Source organism: Scleropages formosus, chromosome 7, assembly GCF_900964775.1.
Source record: "Scleropages formosus chromosome 7, fSclFor1.1, whole genome shotgun sequence".
NCBI classification, from domain to species: Eukaryota; Metazoa; Chordata; class Actinopteri; order Osteoglossiformes; family Osteoglossidae; genus Scleropages; species Scleropages formosus.
This window is the reverse complement of record NC_041812.1, coordinates 2,725,877-2,743,979: the sequence shown is the minus strand read 5'-3', so window position 1 is coordinate 2,743,979 and position 18,103 is coordinate 2,725,877. Positions and strand designations below refer to the sequence as shown.

Below are 18,103 nucleotides of genomic sequence, written 5' to 3'. Positions count from 1 at the left end.
AATCATAGCCAAAGGAAACAAGCACAAATACTCATGGCTTTTTCATTAAAATGCTGTTTATAGGTGTCAACAGTCATGAGGTGCATTTCGGTGGTAGTGAGTACACTATAAAGTGAGGGTCGTGGGCTTAAAAAAGTGTGGAATAGACACTAGATTGGTCCTCTTAAACGAGCCCAGTGATTTCCTACGGTGATCTGATCACAGCTCTATAATAGTAAGTGTCACCTTTCAAGATCAATCAGCTGACAAAGGGCAGGTTAAAGTTTACACCGGAGTCGTTGATTTATGAGACGAAACAGGTAACAGCAGGTAGCTTATTGGTTCGAGCCGCTGCCTCGCAGCCAATGGACCTGGGTTTGAATACCTACTTTTGCTTACAATGACATTCCCATTTAAACAGTACGGTAATATTTGCTGTATCAGATCAGGGTAAGTACCTTAATATAACAACACCTATGTAAGCTTGTTGCTGAAATTAGAAATGATAGTTACTACTACTGCTATTATTATTATTATTTTTATTACAAGTAAGTAATTTCCATAAATGCACAATTCTAAATTGACTGTGTTTTTTTAAACCAAAATACTACCTTGTTGCAATTCGAATGCTAGATTCTGATTTGAAAAAAGTGTTTGGTAAGCAACTAAAATAGCCAATAATAATAATAATAATAATAATAATAATAATAATAAACGTGTATGAAAAAGTCCTTGAATATTCTCTCCCGTTTCTGAAAATAGATCCTCGGGTTCAGTTACGTTTCCCACGAAGGGAGTCCTGCGAGGTGGGCTTTATTATGCTCTGTTTTGGTAACAGAATTACAGGGCTGTGTATTCCAGAGCTCAGTGACCAAAGCATTCCCGGAGAACAGCACAATATTTCCGCTGTCTGCCTCAATTCAAAACAGAGAGAGAAAAAAATAACACTTTTCTTTTGATGGGCTGATTATGATGTCATATCACGGCACAGGCGATGGTCTCCAAGAAAAGCAGCTCCTCTGGGCAGTAACTGGTCGAGAGCCTGTGTGTGGAGGCACTTCTTTCTTTCCTTCGCCTTTCATTTGACCCGTGTGCATGTGTACACACTGCGCTTTTTAAAATGATTTTTAAAAAGAAGCCAAAACGGCACGGAAAGCGGCGGTACTCTGACCAGCGCACAAACAAATGCAGGGGCCCAGCTTCCCTGTTCATTCAATTTTAATAAAATTCATTCAGTTCATAGTTACTAAAAAACCAAACAGAGTGTTGACGTGGGGGGACGGGGGGGCTCTGACTTGTGGGAGTTTCAGATGGTGCATATGACTGGTGGCTGTGAGTCGGCGGGACCGGAGAGGCGGCACTGGGGGACGGGGGTATGTCGCTCGGGGGGTCTTCTTCCCCCGCTGGCCACCCAGGGTCTCTAAATTCATCAAATACACGAATGAACAAGAATGGATGAAAGGTCCCCTTTTGTATTATTCTTAAGTTCTTTACATGCTTGCATTGTAAAGATGCGTTTCTCCTAAGTAACGTGCATCTCGGTACACAAAAGTACATTTCGCAACCAATAGCTTCAGGTAGAGGTGCACGATTATCAAAGATACAGCACTTTTTGCCAACACACATTATTCATTTACTCGCTTTTATCTGTTTAAACAACACTTTTCTCCAAAGCAACTTACAATATTAATCTACGTACCATTATTTACACATTTATACAGCTGGGCAATTTTACTGGAGCAATTTAGGGTAAGTACCTTGCTCAAGGCTACTACAGCTGGAGGTGGGATTCAAACCTGCAATGATTGGCCTCAAAGGCAGATGCTCTAACCAGTACACTCCAACATTTAAACAACTGGCTGCAGAATTCAGAGAGGTGATGCGGAGGTGGGTGTGACAGTCAGTGTCGACACATTTAGAGAGTTGTTAGGAGATCGGGAGAGAAGAGGTGGGTTTTGAGGACCATTTTGAATGCTGGGAGGGATTCAGCAGTTCTGAGCGACAGGGGGAGCTCATTGCAGCACATTGTTACCAGAACCAAGAACCTAAGAATTTTTACGATTTTGGACCTTTGGTGCAGTCTACCCTTCGCTAAGACTTTATTCTCATACAAACATAATGTGTAAGACAAGTAACATTGAGGGGGACATGGTGGCGCAGCAGGTTTGGCTGGGGCCTGTGCCATGGTGGGTCTGGGGCTCAAGTCCTGTTTGGGGTGCCTGAGGCGGACTGGTGTCCCATCCGGGGTGTGTCCCCCACCCCTCCAGCCCTGTACCCTGCGTTGCCAGGTTAGACTCTGGTTTGCCACGACCCTACTTGGAATAAGTGGTTTCAGCCAATGTGTGTGTGTGTGTGTGTGTGTGTGTGTGTGTGTGTGTTACGTTGATGTCGGGAAGCAATATCTTGGCACTCAATGAACAGAATAACCATGCTGAGGCTATCCTCAGGTGTGGATTCCACTTTAAATTTAACTCAGAATACATGTGCTCATCACAATTTAATAAATTGTTGCAGCACCATTCAGAAACAGTACGTGTACCAAGGCTTTTATTTCCCTCATACGGGAAAGTGGTGTTTCTCCAATGCTTATCTCTACAGTTCTTGCAAATTATTTGGGCTTTGAGTAATGACAGCCACTTCATCAGACTATCAGCTGTAGCTTGATTTAAGTGTTGGTCTCTCAGAGTTTTTCACAATTACACTTGGGATTCACTGCCAAAGCCCAGTTTTCTAGCAATTGTGAGGACTGGCAGCAGAGCTATACAGTTCCAGGGCTGCCAAATGTGTTTCTGTACCCATCCAACAATGGGTATCACCTCAGGCTGAGTGTGGCTGAAAGTATCACATCGACAAGAGGGCAGCTGGCTGTGGGAGGAAACCAGAGCACCCGGAGGAAACCCACACAGACAGAGGGAAAGCATGCAAACTCCACATAGACCGAGCAGGAATCGAACCCACATCCTCTTGCACCACCCAGGCACCGTGACGCAGGAGTGCTATGTGCTGCACCACACTGAATTGCTGCAGTAAAATTACCCAGCTGTATAAATGGGTAAATAGCTGTTTGTAGATTAACACCATAAGTCACTTTGGCGAAAAGCAGCACATAAATGAATACATGTAAACCGCGCACCATCATCATTCCACTTGATGAACAATGGCAAGAAGAATCGGGTAAAGTGAAAGAACAAGAGAAGGCCCTCGGGCCAAGGCTGGGGTTTCACAACAGTGTGACGGCAAGTCCTCCAAGGTGTGAAAAGGAGAACTGCCCCGAATGGTTCCGCCTCAGACTGGTGTGAATGGGGCCCGATTGTAATGCACAGCGTGTCCGGCCATACCCTGCAGCGGGCTTCAGCGTGACAACTTCGGTCGAGCCGAGGAAAGTTGAAATGATTTATAAATATAAACCAAACTGTAGGCTGAAGAAACATTTTCCACTGATATTATACATCTAAACATCTTTGCACTGTCGAGATATATGAGTGAAATATTTTTTCAGCCTACACTTTGGCTTATTTATTTTATTTACAAGATAAATAACTGTAGAGTCTTTACAGTAAGAGATGGAATTGGACTCACACCCCGTATATTTTTCGTAAACAACTGATTTGTGGTTTTTAGTTGATCTACTGCGTTTTTGAAACCCTGAACATCTCTGCTACCAGAATCTCGTCGAACCCGATGAACTGTTTCAGGAGGATGTTGTCTTTCTTACGATCCCTGACCCGTGACCCGCTTGAAGGCGGAGCCGGTTAACGGTAGAGGGCACGAAAGGGTTAATTCACCAGGGATCGGGAGAGGAGAGATCTTGACCCTTTGGGGTGCTGGCGCGGGGCGGTCTGGTCATAGCGGTCACAAGACCGCTTGGGATGCAAGTTGGTACTGTTTCTGCGGGACAGGAGAAGCCAGTTCCCAGCACCCGGGGGGTGGGGGGCATGACCCCCCAAGACGGAGCGGAAGGGGTAGAGGGGGCGGGTGGGCTCGCCCACTCTGGGTGGGGAGCCGGGCGCTCCGGCGACAGGCTGGCGGTGCACCGCTCCCCTCACAGGAAGCCCAGAGGCACAGGCAGGGCCAAAGGAAAGCCTGGCCCTTAGCCACATATTCACTGGGACACCAGGAATTATTCAGGCTGCGCTCGCGGAGAGGCCCTTCGGGTCGGGGGTTCGAGTGTGTGACGGCACTCAGGTGACGCGTGGGAAGCTGCCGCTCAACTGCGACGCCGAGGGGGCCCGCGAGGCCTTCGCGGGCCTCCGACCTTTCGGGGACAAGCGCAATCGTCACTCGTCATCCTGGTTTCCTGCACACACACAAACGGAGAGCCACAGTGTGTCCCCTCTCAGCCGCACAGCAAATAAACACACGGCGAAAAGGCAAACAGCGTAGCTTTGGTGCCGAACACGATAACACGAAAACACGATAACCTGACAACAGGACAACACGATAACGCAACGTGACAACATGATAATGCTCCCGTCTCCGCTCCCCGTGATGCTCACGTGAACTTAACGCAGAATTTATTAGGCATGAGAGGGGAAATTGACGGTGCTAATTCCTTCACTGCAGGTTCCATTTTGCTTCTCGTCACCGAGTAGATTCCCATCCTCATTCATTGCCTACAGCGCTCTGTTTATTTCACATATAACTGTGCACAGTTTGTCATGTGTTTTTCAGTTAGTTTGAGCTAATTTCCTATATTTTACCGTTGCCAATTTTTTTAAAAAAAATTTATTATATGGTTTTTCAGGAATTTTATTGCTTCTCTTCGATTTCCTACACTGTTGGGTTTATTTTCTGTTTTTACGGTGCATATTTATTATGCAGATTTGTCTACAGTGTATCTTTCATTGTTTGATTTTGTATTATTTCATGTGTGTTTTATTTTTTTCCCCTTTTCCGTAGTTGGGTGTAGTTTTTCCGCATTTATGCTCCATTTTGAACAGTTTGTATGGTGTATTAATACCTCACTACCTCCCCCTCCCCCTCCGCGTTCACGCCGTCTCCGCGCGCGACCCGACGAAGCCCATTGGCGGCGGGAGAGCGCGCGCGGGCAGCGGGAACGGCGCGGGCACAGCGGCGCTCGCAAGGCAGGAAGGCAGGAAGCCGCGTGGGCAAGTCCTGAGGAGGGGAGGGGAAGAGAAGGGAAGGGGCGGGAGGGGCAAGGGGGTTGCATACGTCACAGCCTACGTCACACGCTCCGTGGGGTGGAAAAGGGAGGGCGGACTTTTCCAGGGACGGAAAGCTCGGCGCCGCTGTACGTTCTGGATCAGAAGAGGAGAGACGACGGTTGCGACGCGTCTCCTCACAGAAAGAAGGCGGGTAACGATAGCGGACTTTAAGCAGTTTAAACGCGTCCACGCCGGGCTGCCTGGGAGAGACTTGCAGGAATATATTCTGACAAACTAATGGTGAGAAGAGCCGCGCGTCCCTGCTGGTGAGTGTCGTTTCGTGCGACGACGTTGTCTTCTTCTTCTTCTTGTTTCGCGTTTTCATTTCGTTGTGATGTTTCGCGTTCTCTGTTCTCCCTCTCTCTTCTTTCGGGCTGCTCTGCACTCAACTCGGGCCACATAGTTGCGATGTTGGTCTCCTAGAGCGGAGAACTCGCACTAATCATCATGTCCCTCGGTTCGGTTCGGATTTTGCTGGGGGAAAAAAAAGAAAACGGTGAAAAAGCGTCTTGAGCTGCGCGCGCGGAGCGTCTCGCGTCTCGGCGGCTCCTCGAATCGAGGGACGTTTTTTAGCTCGCGCTCACTTCGCTGAAGCGCCGCGCTGCTTCGGTCGCAGCCTGTTGTTGCCGTGAGGCAGCCGAGAGGCTCCAATGATCCCCCTTCAAAACTCTCTCGTGTTTTGTCTTTGCGCGAGTTTCTGCCGCGTGGACATTTAAAGACGCGTCCGTCCCTCGCGGTGTTTCTGTTTGTGTTAAAACAGTTTGTTTAAAAAGTCACGTTCGGTTTTACGAGGAACGTCGTGATCACGGACGGTGATGTGACAGTGAAAGCAGCTGCTGGGTTCTTTAAATGACCTGTGCGAGCAGCCTGTGTGTGTGTGAGAGAGTGAGAGAGAGCTGTGTTACGGGGAGGTGGGGGACCGTGTGTGCACGTGAGCAACAGTGACCCCCCCCCCCCCCCCCCCCCCCCTTTCGCTGTGTCCACGCCACTCTCTGTCACACTTTGTTTTGATTGTATCACAATGTAGCATTGATCGCTTCCGATGTGTACAAGTCACCACGGTTTGTAGTCAGGTGTAATTGTTGATTTTGTATAATGTAGTGTGTGTGTGTCCATGATAACACAAAGCGCTCGTGCTTGTTACAATAGCGACTCCTGAAGGAGCTCCGGCTGACTGAAGTCATGCGGTGGAACTCAGCCTTGCACTTGTAATTGTAATCCCAACTGTAATTGAAATTCCCGGTCCGCTGGGGTCACACCGGAGGAGGAGGAAGACTGGTCTTGATGCGCATTTACTCGAGACGATTAATGGAATATTCTGTGTATTTCACCCAGTTCTGACTTTAAAAAATTAAGTAGTTCCTGGTGTCTGCATCACCTTTGTATTTATCAACTGAACACAAGCAGCACAAACATTTTTTTTTTTTTTTTTTTTTTTTTTTTGGGGGGTCATTTGAGGAGTTTTGTGTATGTAAGTTTATACCTGATGTTTTTATAGCTACACTAATATGTGAGGGGTGTGTTTGGCCCAGAGGAATGGGCCTCATCCCCGCCTCTGTCCTCATCGCTCCATCCTGTTCCTGAAGAAGTCAATTAGTCGAGCTGCTGGGCTCTGGATGAGTTGGATCTAATGATCCTTGAAAAACATTGCCTCCTGCAGGGCTGTCCCCATTTATTTGCTATGGGGGGGGAAGCGGGTGAAGGTAGTGGGAAGAACAACTGGTGGACTGACCCTCTGGATGAATTAAATACCCTGCCTGATTTTTGCAATAGATGTCTGCTGACACAGCTTGTAGTCTTGAACAGTTCTTGCATTGTGTGTGTGAGAGAGCAAGGCATACAGACTATAGCTTGCTGGTCATAGAGCCTGAAGTGACTAAATGGCTCTGCATGCCAGACAGAATCTTGGGAACACAGTCAGCAGTAGACTGTGTGTGTGTGTTGCTTTGCCTCTGACATCATTTTGCCCGCTGACCTCAACAAAGCTGTTCTCCTGAATCCAACACCCAGAAATGCAGCCTCACTTGTAAAGGATGTCATTGTTGAGCTATTTCACCCTGCTTTGTATATTCCAGGTCTTCAGCGGATACCTTGTCAGACGTTGAGTAATGAGCATAGCAGCAGTGTTAGAGCATTTCTTGTGTTCTTATACAGACTGTGACAACATCTGAGTGGGAAATTCTGAACAGTTAAATGAGTCATCTGCTGTCTGACGTATAAAACGGGGCCGTTCCACAACCAAAAACGGACCTTCCAGTTCTCTGGGGCAGACGCAGGTGAGCGACGTCTGGGGTATTTCTGGTAATTTGCCACACCTGAGTGTGTCACGGAGGGAGACGGCATGAATTATTCATGGAAGGCTGAGAGGAGTCACTCAGTGGAGTGTGCTGGGCCTCATCTCCAGGGCTTTTCTTCTTGCCCAGTTCTGGCAGGTCCTTACTTTCAACAGAGCAGAGGACATTGTTCGGGAGGCATTTCTGGGCCTGTATGGGGGGGAAACTTTTTTTTTTTTTTTCTTCTCCCCCGGAAGGCTCTCAACGCTGTACTGTAGACTCATGTCTGGCCCCCCCATTTCACCTTGGCGAGCAACAGCGCTATAAATCTGCCTTTTCCACTGGGTGCCTGTGATTAGTTTTGTTCCCAGAGTGTCTCAAGCTTTTGTGTGTTGGGGGCAGGGTGGCTGGGGTAGGGGGTTCTGTCGTTGAGAGCCACTGTAGCAGGGGAGTGCCCATATGCTTTCTTTTTTTTGGTCCAGCTTCAGCTTTGCTGTACAGCTTGTGTGTTCAGGGCAGCGAAGGGTGACCCCGAGCGTCCCAGACAGATCCCCCCCACCACTACATGTGTCAGCACACTCTGGGTGTGTCAGCCTCCTCACAGCTTCGCTCTCCTGTGACTAACACGGGCATAATGCATGGAGCCCCCTCCCCCGCTGAAACATATTTATGACCCTTGAGCAAACTCGGACGTCTCCGGGCCCGAAACGGCACGGCTGGGCAGCCAGCGGAGGAAAGTCGTCTGTTTGGAGACGACGAAACTAAACGAAAAGCAAACCGCAGCGAGGTTAGAATTGACATCAAAGCGAGGAGGAAGGAGCAAAAAGGCTCTCATCTTCGCCTGAGTTCTGGGCTCTCTGCGTGACCCAGGATCACTGACATCACAGCTGTGTTTGGGTCCAAATTACAGGCACTTTTTATAAATCAGGTTTCCATAAAACAAACATGTTTACAACGAAAGGCATCAGTGGTCTTTCTGTGCTGCGGCGCGCTTAGTAATTTCAGAACAGTGAACGAGGGTATGGGCGGAGCGTAAACGGCTCAATGTAAGTGTCGTCACTTTGGGAAGACGCATGAGTTTACCCTCCTGTAGTACTGTATGTGTTCCCTTGGGGGTGGAGAGCAGTACCCACATGTGGACAGAACTTTGAACCTTGCCTGTGACTGAGACGCTTGGGATGACTGCTCTGGATTCGTGCGAACGCCAGTTGTGTTTTTTTTTTTTTTTGTGTGTGTGTGTGAATGAGTGATGGGAGCGAGAGGAGCACATCTGGGTTAAATATCTGTGGCTTAACCCTCAGCTGTGAAAGCCAGGATGCCAGAATGGGATTCCTACAGGCTCCAGCCATCGCATTATTTATTTAGTCCGATTCCCCGCCCTCCTCTTCGTTTGGTCTCAACAAGGGGAAAAAAGGCGCTGGGGCCAAGGAACAGAATGTCTCGTTGGCAGAGTGTACCGTGACGGATTACGTTTTAGTGAAGGGGGGGAACTTGGAGGCTAGTTACTATTGGTGCGCCACCTGGTGAACGTGTCCATGAATGCTCTTTTGTTGTGCATAATAATAAAAAATATAAATCTGCCTCAGGTGGAACTAGAGTTGTACAAACATGTTTGACTGTTAACTGTACTTAAGTGACTGATGTAATTATCAAGTCTCTGGATGAAATATTCCTATTCAGCCAGTTTAGTTACTAGTACTGTCATCAGTATTGAGACTCCACTGTTGGAGACACTGATATGAATAAACTTAATTCATCCCATAACTGATTAATTGGTTCGGTTTGAAGGTGGAATTCGGCTATAGAAGGAATGTGGTTTCCGTGCCCAATACCAGCATTGCAAGGATGGAAAGCAAACAGCTAGAACCTCGGAGCGCTTTGGAGGTGGCAAAGAGGTGTCAGACACGGTGGAGACAATGACGCCGGAGTGGCGCAAATGCAGTGAGATGAGATTAATGTTGGCAGACAGCTGATCGTCGTGGCTTGCGGCTTCTTGTAATTTGGGTCCGATTACTGGAAGTAAACGGGAGCCACAGCAGCACTGCGAGCTGCCAGGTGAGCAGATAGGTGGAACAGGCTACCTGGATACCTGGGGCTTGGACTCTGCCCCATCCTCCCTGCCTTATCTGCTCTCAGAACAGATGTGTGGACATGATCTTCTGCTTGTAGATGATCTGGATGGCTTTTGGAGGAAATGGGTGGTCAGATCACTGCTCAAATCTGGATAGTTTATTCAGTTTCAGGTTTCTGCACTTGAGATCTAAAGGTGTAGTGCTGGTGGATTCTACAAGAAATGGGTCGGCTGAGGATTCCTGTTGCAGTGTTCATGTGCTACTTCATGGTTGTAATTTATCTAAAACATCTTTGGATTGTTGGGACCATGCTTTATTTTATTTACAATTGTACATTGAGAAGGACTTGATTCCTTGGTGCAAATGAGGAATATTTCATAAGGAAATGATCCTACATGTAAACTATTCTATTGTGACAGTTCAGACCTAAAGAAGCTGAGACCTAGGTATGCTTTTTATTCTTGATGTTGCTGAAACCTTTCTTCCAACCAATTTATAGGTATAGATAAATACAGAATTATAATTTGTATGGGTTGTGGAACATGTTTCCTGGGTCCTCAGCCACATTTCTACTTCTGCGCTACGGTGCCTCTTTCGATCGCCTTTGCTCCGGCAGAGCGCAAGCCATATTTCTCTTAATCTCCCCCCACATCAAGGAGCATTTGCGTGACCTCTGTCGCAGCTAATTTTGCTGTGCTTCAGTGCGCGCTCAGTGTCTGGTCTCCTTCGCAGCGCTGGAATAGTAAGCAGCTGCTTGTTCTGTCTGATAAGCGGTCAGAGACGTGCTTGCTGTTGACTTCTTTTCCCTGCCCCCCCCCCCCATCTGCTGAACTACAAGGTTACAGAGACGGTCTCTTGGCCTCCCATTTTGAGTGGAATAGATGAGCTGGGGGTTGAAGGTAGTTGCGCATAGACACTGCCCCTGCCCCCCCCCCCCCAAAAAAAAAATCCCTCCATGTCCAGCAGTGCTGTCATTTCTGTTCAGCGAACAGTATTAAACAAACCAATTTGTCAGGTACGCCTCGGTCAAGAGACAGTGACCTAGTTCTGCCCCGCCTCCGCACCCCCACCCTACGCCACTGCTCTTAATTAAAACATTTCGCTTAGCTGCCTCTTTGGACCCCGAGGGATTGTTCATGGGGTGTTTTTCTTTCTTTTTGTGTGTTTGTCATTTTTGGAGTGAATAGAAAATGCAGTGTACTGGTCAGTGGTCTGGTGGAATACTGTATGAAACACTGTGTTCCAGAAGACTGCAAGTGTATACCTGGGGAGAAATAACACAACAAATAGAATCTGATAATCCGTTACCGATAGCCGCTTGTCCGATGAAGGGTTGCGGTGGGCCATAGCCTATCCTCACAGGGTGTGGAGCACAGTATGCTGTGGACACATGCATTCCTAAATATTTGGGGGGAAAAATGAGCAAAAAATGGCATCTCTTTGGTTTATTTTCTCAACTGTCACACTTTAAACTTCATCAGTATGTTGGCCTAGTTGCAGTACTGAAATGGGAGGTTTCCAGGAAGTGCAGACTAGGATTTTTTTTTTTTTTTTTTCTGGGCACATTTCCAGCGCAGAGTGCTCATTGCATAGTTGCTCAAGCTTCATGCTCAGGTACACCGGCTTTTGTTTACAGTGCAGGCGCCTGCGTAAAGGAAGCACGCAATGCGTGCCCATGCCTCCAAAGCCTGTTCTCCAGGAGGCCCCGCCTACACCTGGGCAAAGCTGGAACTCTGCACCTGAGGAGGCGGTGCGATGTAGCTGGGCCAGATGAACGGCAGTGCACTTTGTCTTGTGGTGCCAGACGGTGTCCCCGTGTCACCTTCTTGCAGCCCCTCCTCCAGCGCTGTGCTGTACAGTCTGTCCTCAGCACTCACGCAGCCAGGCATGACTCAACCGAATTGTGGCGTCTCCATGCCGGTAGTACAGTTTCATGGTGTTCCTCATCAAAGCTGTCTGCAGCTGAAACACTTCAGAGTAGCTGAATTAAAAGGCACTTTCTTCCTAGCTGCTTTTACGCCCATCATTTTCGGTAGGAATTCCTGGCTGCCGCCATCGTTTTCCCCAAAGAACCCCGAGAATGTGCAGAATGTTAATCACTCAGCCCAAGACAGTGATGTGGCCTTTTCTGGAATCCCTCCTTTATTGTTGGAGAAATTGCCTGGCATTCCTCACATCTTGCCAGCTCTTTGTTTTGTGAGCGTGAGAGTCCTGCTTTTGCTCAACTTGCTGTGTGGAGTCCAGCTGGAGCTCAACACTCCCAGCTGTATGCAGCTGCAAGCTACGTGTGGCTTCCTCGGAAAGATGAACGGAGGTTCTTGAGCCGCATCGACCCTCGTGCATTCTGTTGAACTGCCTGAAAGAAAGCAGCGGGTGGTGTTGTGGTTAGAGCTGTTGCCTTGAAATCAAAGGACTTGCACATTTTCTGTTTTTTTTAATGTGCTGCTATTTTTATGGAGAAATCAAGAAGTTAGTCTTCCGGTTCAATTGCACTGAAATTGGGTACACTAGTAGCTTTTCTGGGGTACCTCCACGTTGACTTAACATTTATTGATACACTGGATGAATCTTAATTTGTTTTGCTTTGGGGTGTACTTAAGGAAAAAACCACACAGATTGTGATCCTCAAGTGAGAAGTGAAAGCAAGTTCTTCACGTGTCAAAGCTCCCTGCACTTAGCTTACTTTCTCAGTGCACTCAGCTGGAACTTGGGTCATAGCTTAAGAAATAAATGACCAGTTAAGCTACTTGCTTTATGAGGTTGAAAGCAAGTATGCTTTTCTAAACCAGTTCCTCTTGGGTTGGCTATGTAGTAGAGCTTCTACCTGTTGGTAAATACCTAGTGGACCAAAAAAAGTGTCTGTAGAGCACAGCTCACAAGGTAAGAATGTTGAATCCTGGAAGACCTAGAGCTTGACTGTCATGACTTTCAGCAGCAGTAAGTTGGTTTAGTCTGGGATCGTTGTGAGGTCGTCATGTTTGACTGCAGTCGAGGTGCCTGTCTGTCTGGCACTACCCTGGGAGCAGCAGGAGGGGTCAGAGGAAGGTGGTCTGGGGTGCAAGGTGGGGGGGGACCTTGGCTCACTGCCCCTCCTGCCCTGTGCTGATGTCGCTCGTTTGTCTGACGCTGCATTTCATGCCCCACCCCCCACACGGCTGCCTGCTGCCCCCATTGCCCACTCGCTTCCCTGCTAATTAAGCCGAAGAGGATGTCCATGGCTAATGAGGGGCGGCGAGTAAACAGCCGTCTGATTCCCCAGAGATTCACGCTGGGGATCATCAGGTCCTGCATATAAACAGGCAAGGAGCATGCCGTGCCATCACCATGACGATACGTAAAGGTACTTTGCTAATATGCCTATGATGTCACGCGTTATCTGAATACTCCCAGGACTGTTAAAACACCCAGGTTCACGTTAAAATTGATGTAGTATTTTTATTTTTTCTTTAAATCATACCAGTCACAAAAATAAGCTGGCGTTGGTACACGTGTCTGCGTGTGTGAAGACGATGTAGCTGCTAATTTAAGCATCCCTTTGTGATTGCCACAGTGGGGCTGTGCAGAATGGCCCTGGCATTGTTGAAATTTTAAGCAGCTTTCAGGCTGAATTAGCTGACAGGGTAATCTGGGCAGAAAGGGCGGTCGATGAGCTGCTCTCAAACACCGCTGCACATGTCCGTCTTTGACTTCCAGGAGCCGTGGCCACGCCGCAAAGAGAATTGCTCTTGAGTTTTTGAAATGTTCTTAAATATTAAGAGACCCTCTTGTTTTCTCATTAAGACAATGCTGTTATGGTCTTGCAGTTATTGACTCTTCCTGTGTGAGGGCTGAGGATGGTGGCTGGTCAGCAGGTTGTTGTGAGAATGGGTATCAGGCGCGCCTGGAGCCTGCGTGGGGGGGCTCCACGCTCCTCGAAAGGGCCGTCTGTTCCTGTGAAGAACAAGAGCTCTTCGCCCCAAAGGCCGGCCACAGGAAATGCACGCAGGGGTTGCGTAACGAACACAAGCCGTGTTTACAAAGCTGGGCAGTACACAGCTATACGCAACCAGGGAACAGACAGCTCCAGTGTGTGGGGAGGGGTGCGGGGCTCAGCTGCGCACCTCTGCATTTTAAGATGTGCTAATGGGCAGCAGTGGCATGAACACCTAGAGCATCTGCGACTGCGTCATTTTGGCCGCACGTGACCTTTTATCTGAGGATTTGTTTGCAGCTGTTTGGATCCATGTTGATTGGTGTCGGCTCCTCGGACTGCTCATCACAGCTGCTAGAAGCTGATGGTTTTAAATGTTTTCCCACTGGGTGTGGAGTTGGTACTGCGTAAAGGTGTGAGAGATGTGCGCTTAGCCACAGTGCTGTGGCGCAAATGTGCTGATGCATGTCTAGGGTATTGTATTGAAAATGTTGCACAGACCATGATTTTCTTTATTCTAATGATGTTGTCCTTATGACAGATTCTCCAGCCACCCCAGAAGCATCATGAGTGGTGTTCATAAGAGAAAGTTCGAGGAGGTGGAGGAGGACCCATGCTGCTACTCATCTTCGCCTTCCTCCCTTTACTCGTCGGCTAGCTCTGAGTGGGACTCCGAAGGGGAAGGCTGCTTCTCGGACACCTTGGAAGGAAGGCCCAGCTCCCCTGCGTCATCCCTGCCTGGTAAGTACTCCTCTGCTCCTGTCAGAAAAAGGTCTCGTTCTTTTTCAAAGCCAGGCGAGAACTGCAAAGTGCAGATAATCTGCTCGGCTCCAACTGGCCTTATCTCCTCACCACACCGGCCAATGCCATGGCTGACAAGACAAATTGCTAGTAGGGGTGAAACACAAAGACGCCAAAGAAAGTGCCATTGTTGAACTGGGACATCTAAAATTGCCAATAATCTGTGTTGATGCAAATGTAAAATGCTGCACATCCTGTTCTAAATTTTAAGAAAAATGAAAGCAGCCCCCTCACCTCACAGTTCTTTTCTGAAATTAAGATGTTCTGAAGTGGCTTCCGAACGATTGCCGTATCCTGGAATGTCCCTGCCGGATGAAGTGTGAAGGAGCAGATTAGTGTGGGAAAGGGGCTGTGTGTCAGTCATGGCCGCAGGCGGGCTTGGCAGAGTATCGGTCGCAAGGGCCCTTACGGAGTGGAGATACGCTTGGAAGGAGGATGCAAGCAGAGTCCTGTCCCACAGCTGGGCCCATGTCCAACACAGGTGTAGAAAGACGGTAAGGTAAGGAAGTGTAGGAGAGCAGAGGATGGAGTGAGGGCATGGTTGCAGGGGAATGGACTGAAAGAATGGTGGGTTGTGGAGAGGTTCTGGAACATGGAGTCAATATCTTCAAGGTTTCCAGTTTGTCTCAAGGGCACCCCAGTCCATTAAAATATCTTGTATATTTGGATGAGAGAGAGTTGCTTTTAGTAAGAGCTGGCCACACATTTAGTAATGATGTCTGTCAACAAGTGCATTAGAGGAATGTATGTTGTGTAGCAGCAGAGAGCAGAGCAGTGTTCGGGTGGGGTTCCCCCAGATAAGATGTGTGCACAACTAGTTGCAAGTGGGGCTACTTTATGGGAACTTGTGCACCACATTTCCATTTTATTTGTTTAAGATAAGCTGGTGGCTTCCACAGAACTGGAGAAATGCCTTCCTGAAGATCCTGTATGGTGATGTTATGAGAAGAGCTGGACTGAGTTCCTGGATTGTGTTCAGATATTTCTGTGGTTTCCTAGCTATGCTAATGATGGTGGCTGGCAGATGTATTAGTAAGGTACGTCCAGTCTCTATAAGCAAAGGGACGTTTACCCTTCGGTCGAAAGAAAGGGAACTGGTCTTCACCTGGACTAGTGTCAAACCTCCAAATTCTCAAAGCTTTTTGGTATGTTGCCTGCCATTCCACAACTTTAGCTTTGCTAGCAAAATGTTTGTGCCTTTCCCTAATCAGAAATGTCATCCTTACTGATCTTGCTTTGAAGTACAAAACAATATGAGGCTTGTCTGCAGTAAATGAGTCACCGGCTGCAACCTGGTGTGTGTGTGTGGTCTTTTTTTAATAAAAGAGCTCCACCATGTGTTGTTGGTATTTATGAATGCCAGTAGAGGGCAGAGTCTCCACCAAATGTGTTCACACAGCCTGGTCCTGTGAAAAGCATTGACTGGTTTAGTGCGCCATCTAGTGTGTCGGTGAAGAGCAGAAGCTTCTACTTACCCTACACTTTACGGTTGGAGTTAGTCATTCAGTCTTAATGAGCTGTTTTTCCATATCACCTTGACAAACTCTAAAGCGCTGGCCATTTATAGGTTAATTTTCTTGTGTGAAATTGTATGTCTGCTAGTTGATTGAGAGGGTTTCCTTCCTGATGGCCTCATTTCTCTTCCTACAGTGACTTCCATCTTAAAGAAGGCCAAGCGGGCACCCAGGGGCAACGTGCAGTTTGACCAGGTGACCGTCTTCTTCTTTCCACGGTGCCAGGGCTTCACCAGCGTGCCCAGCAGAGGTGGCTGCACGCTGGGCATGGGGCGCCGGCACAGCGCACGCCGCCAGTACACGCTGTCGGAGTTTGCCGCAGAGCAGCGGCGCATGCGTCGGGAGAAGCTGAGGGACCGCCTAAAGGAAGAGAAGCTGCAGGCCATGAAAATGAAGGTGAGATTCAATCTCCATGAAGTCGGGGTGCCCCTGGGGTTGTCTGAGCAAATGGGAGTTTCAACCTTCTTCCAAGAAAATCTCACTGAAACTTTGTGTACGGAGGTAATTTGCAGGCATGTCACACAGTTGTGTGCAGAGAACCTCATACTTCCTCTGCAATGGCAAGTGGGTTTACAATTTTGGCTTCCGATTGGAAGGGGATCTAATCACATGTCATTCCACAGCTGACTAACAATGGTACTCGGGAGTCGGAGGAGGCCGATTGTCTGACCGTGGCAGACATCCCAGACGAGGACATTGACTTGAGCTCTGTGGACATGGAGGATGGCTCTTTCCTGCACCCGTACCCATCACGGCAGCGGCGCGCACTGCTCAAAGCTGCTGGCGTGAAAAAAATCGACCGCGAGGAGAAGAGACAGCTGCAGGAGCTGCGGCGTTCCCGGGAGGACTGTGGCTGCAACTGCCAAGGCTTCTGTGAGCCCGAGAGCTGTGCCTGCAGCCTAGCTGGCATCAAGTGCCAGGTATGACAACATCTTTGTCCTTGTGCATGTTCTCTGCTGAGTCCATGTCAGATGAATGTGTGAGGTCAAAGAAGGTTATTTTTCGTGTCATGTTGAGTGTGTCGATCTTTCTGAGCACTGCACTTGATAAATGTATATCTTGATCTCTATGTTCTTAGTGTCCACACCATGGTCCAGGAGAAATGACATTTCACTCCTATATGTTCTAGACATATTGTGGGAATGACAAAGTTGACTTTGATTTCCTTGCTCATCTCCCCCCCCCCCCCTTCCTTCATCTGACAGATGGACCATTCTTCGTTCCCCTGCGGCTGCACGAGGGATGGCTGCGGGAACACAGAGGGCCGCATCGAGTTCAATTCCAGCCGGGTCCAGACCCACTACATCCACACCATCATGAAGCTGGAACTGGAAAAGCGCTTGGAGGAGAGCTCCGACGCTGAGGATGGCACGCAGCCACAGGGATCTCCGGGCAGGCCCAGCCCCTTCCCCTTTCCCGGCGAGGATGGTCCTGCTTTCCACTTCAACCCCGAGTTGGCGGCGGCTGGTGAGAACAGCTGCAGCAGCGACATGACTGACTCCTCGAGCTCATCTGGCCAGAGCGAGGATTCCGAAGTGGCGGGAAGCCCGCAGCCCGGGCGCACCCAGCTGGAGGTTGATGACAACGGACTGGCGCGCATCCTCAGCTTCGGGGACTCGGACAGCGAGGACGGCTCGGGTGAAGCACAGAGGCCGATGCCGACATCCACAGGGTTCTGCGGCATCACCGCAGTAGACTTCTTCAACGATAATGACAGTCCTGCTTCATGCAGCACTGCTGTGAAGCATTCAGACAGTCGGAGTTCATCCGTCTCTGGGTATTTCGATGAAAATGCAAACCAAGCCACTGCGCTCTTCCACAGTGGCTCTGTCCAGGAGTGCCCGAACACACCTTCCCCGTCCATCAATCCATCTGCCAGAAGCTACATGGACCTCAGCCTCTCGTCAGAGTCGGACTTGGAGTTCTTTGACAATTTTCCAGACTACAGCCCCAGCCCCTTGTACAGCTCCTTTAAAGAGTACGATCACTTGGACAATTTCTTTCACTTCCAGCTGCCTAGCTATCCCAGTCTCCCCCAAGGTAGTGAGCCCGGCACCTGCTTCCTAGAGTCCCTGATTGGTTTGTCTGAATCCGTCCCAGAACCCCCTGCCACCTTTACGGACAATCAGCTGTTGGAAGAAGCTATCAAGTCATCCATGGTGGAACCTGTAAAGGTCTAGAGGAAACTGTTGCATAACTGATGAAACAATGTTTTGCATAAAGACTAGACCATACAAATTTTTCAACCTTTTTTTTTTTTAAATTTCTAAATGTTTTGAATTGAAGGCAGCTGCAATTTCTATATATTTCTTGGGCTTTTGAATTTCAGCAGTTACCGTACATTGTTACGATACAAAGTGGAACCTGTATCGACCAGGCCTTTCAGTTT

The 18,103-nt window shown here is 48.5% G+C and overlaps 1 protein-coding gene across 1 annotated transcript; it reads left to right on the top strand.

Annotated features, from left to right (window-relative positions):
* Positions 1–5,189: 5,189 nt before the first annotated feature.
* On the top strand, positions 5,190–17,955 carry LOC108928012 (cysteine/serine-rich nuclear protein 1-like). The gene is made up of 5 exons (XM_029253353.1): positions 5,190–5,410; positions 13,941–14,140; positions 15,851–16,110; positions 16,338–16,634; positions 16,920–17,955. The coding sequence occupies exons 2-5, from the start codon at positions 13,966–13,968 to the stop codon at positions 17,892–17,894; spliced, it is 1,707 nt and encodes a 568-aa protein (XP_029109186.1). The 5' UTR covers positions 5,190–5,410; positions 13,941–13,965; the 3' UTR covers positions 17,895–17,955.
* The last annotated feature ends 148 nt before the right edge of the window (positions 17,956–18,103 follow it).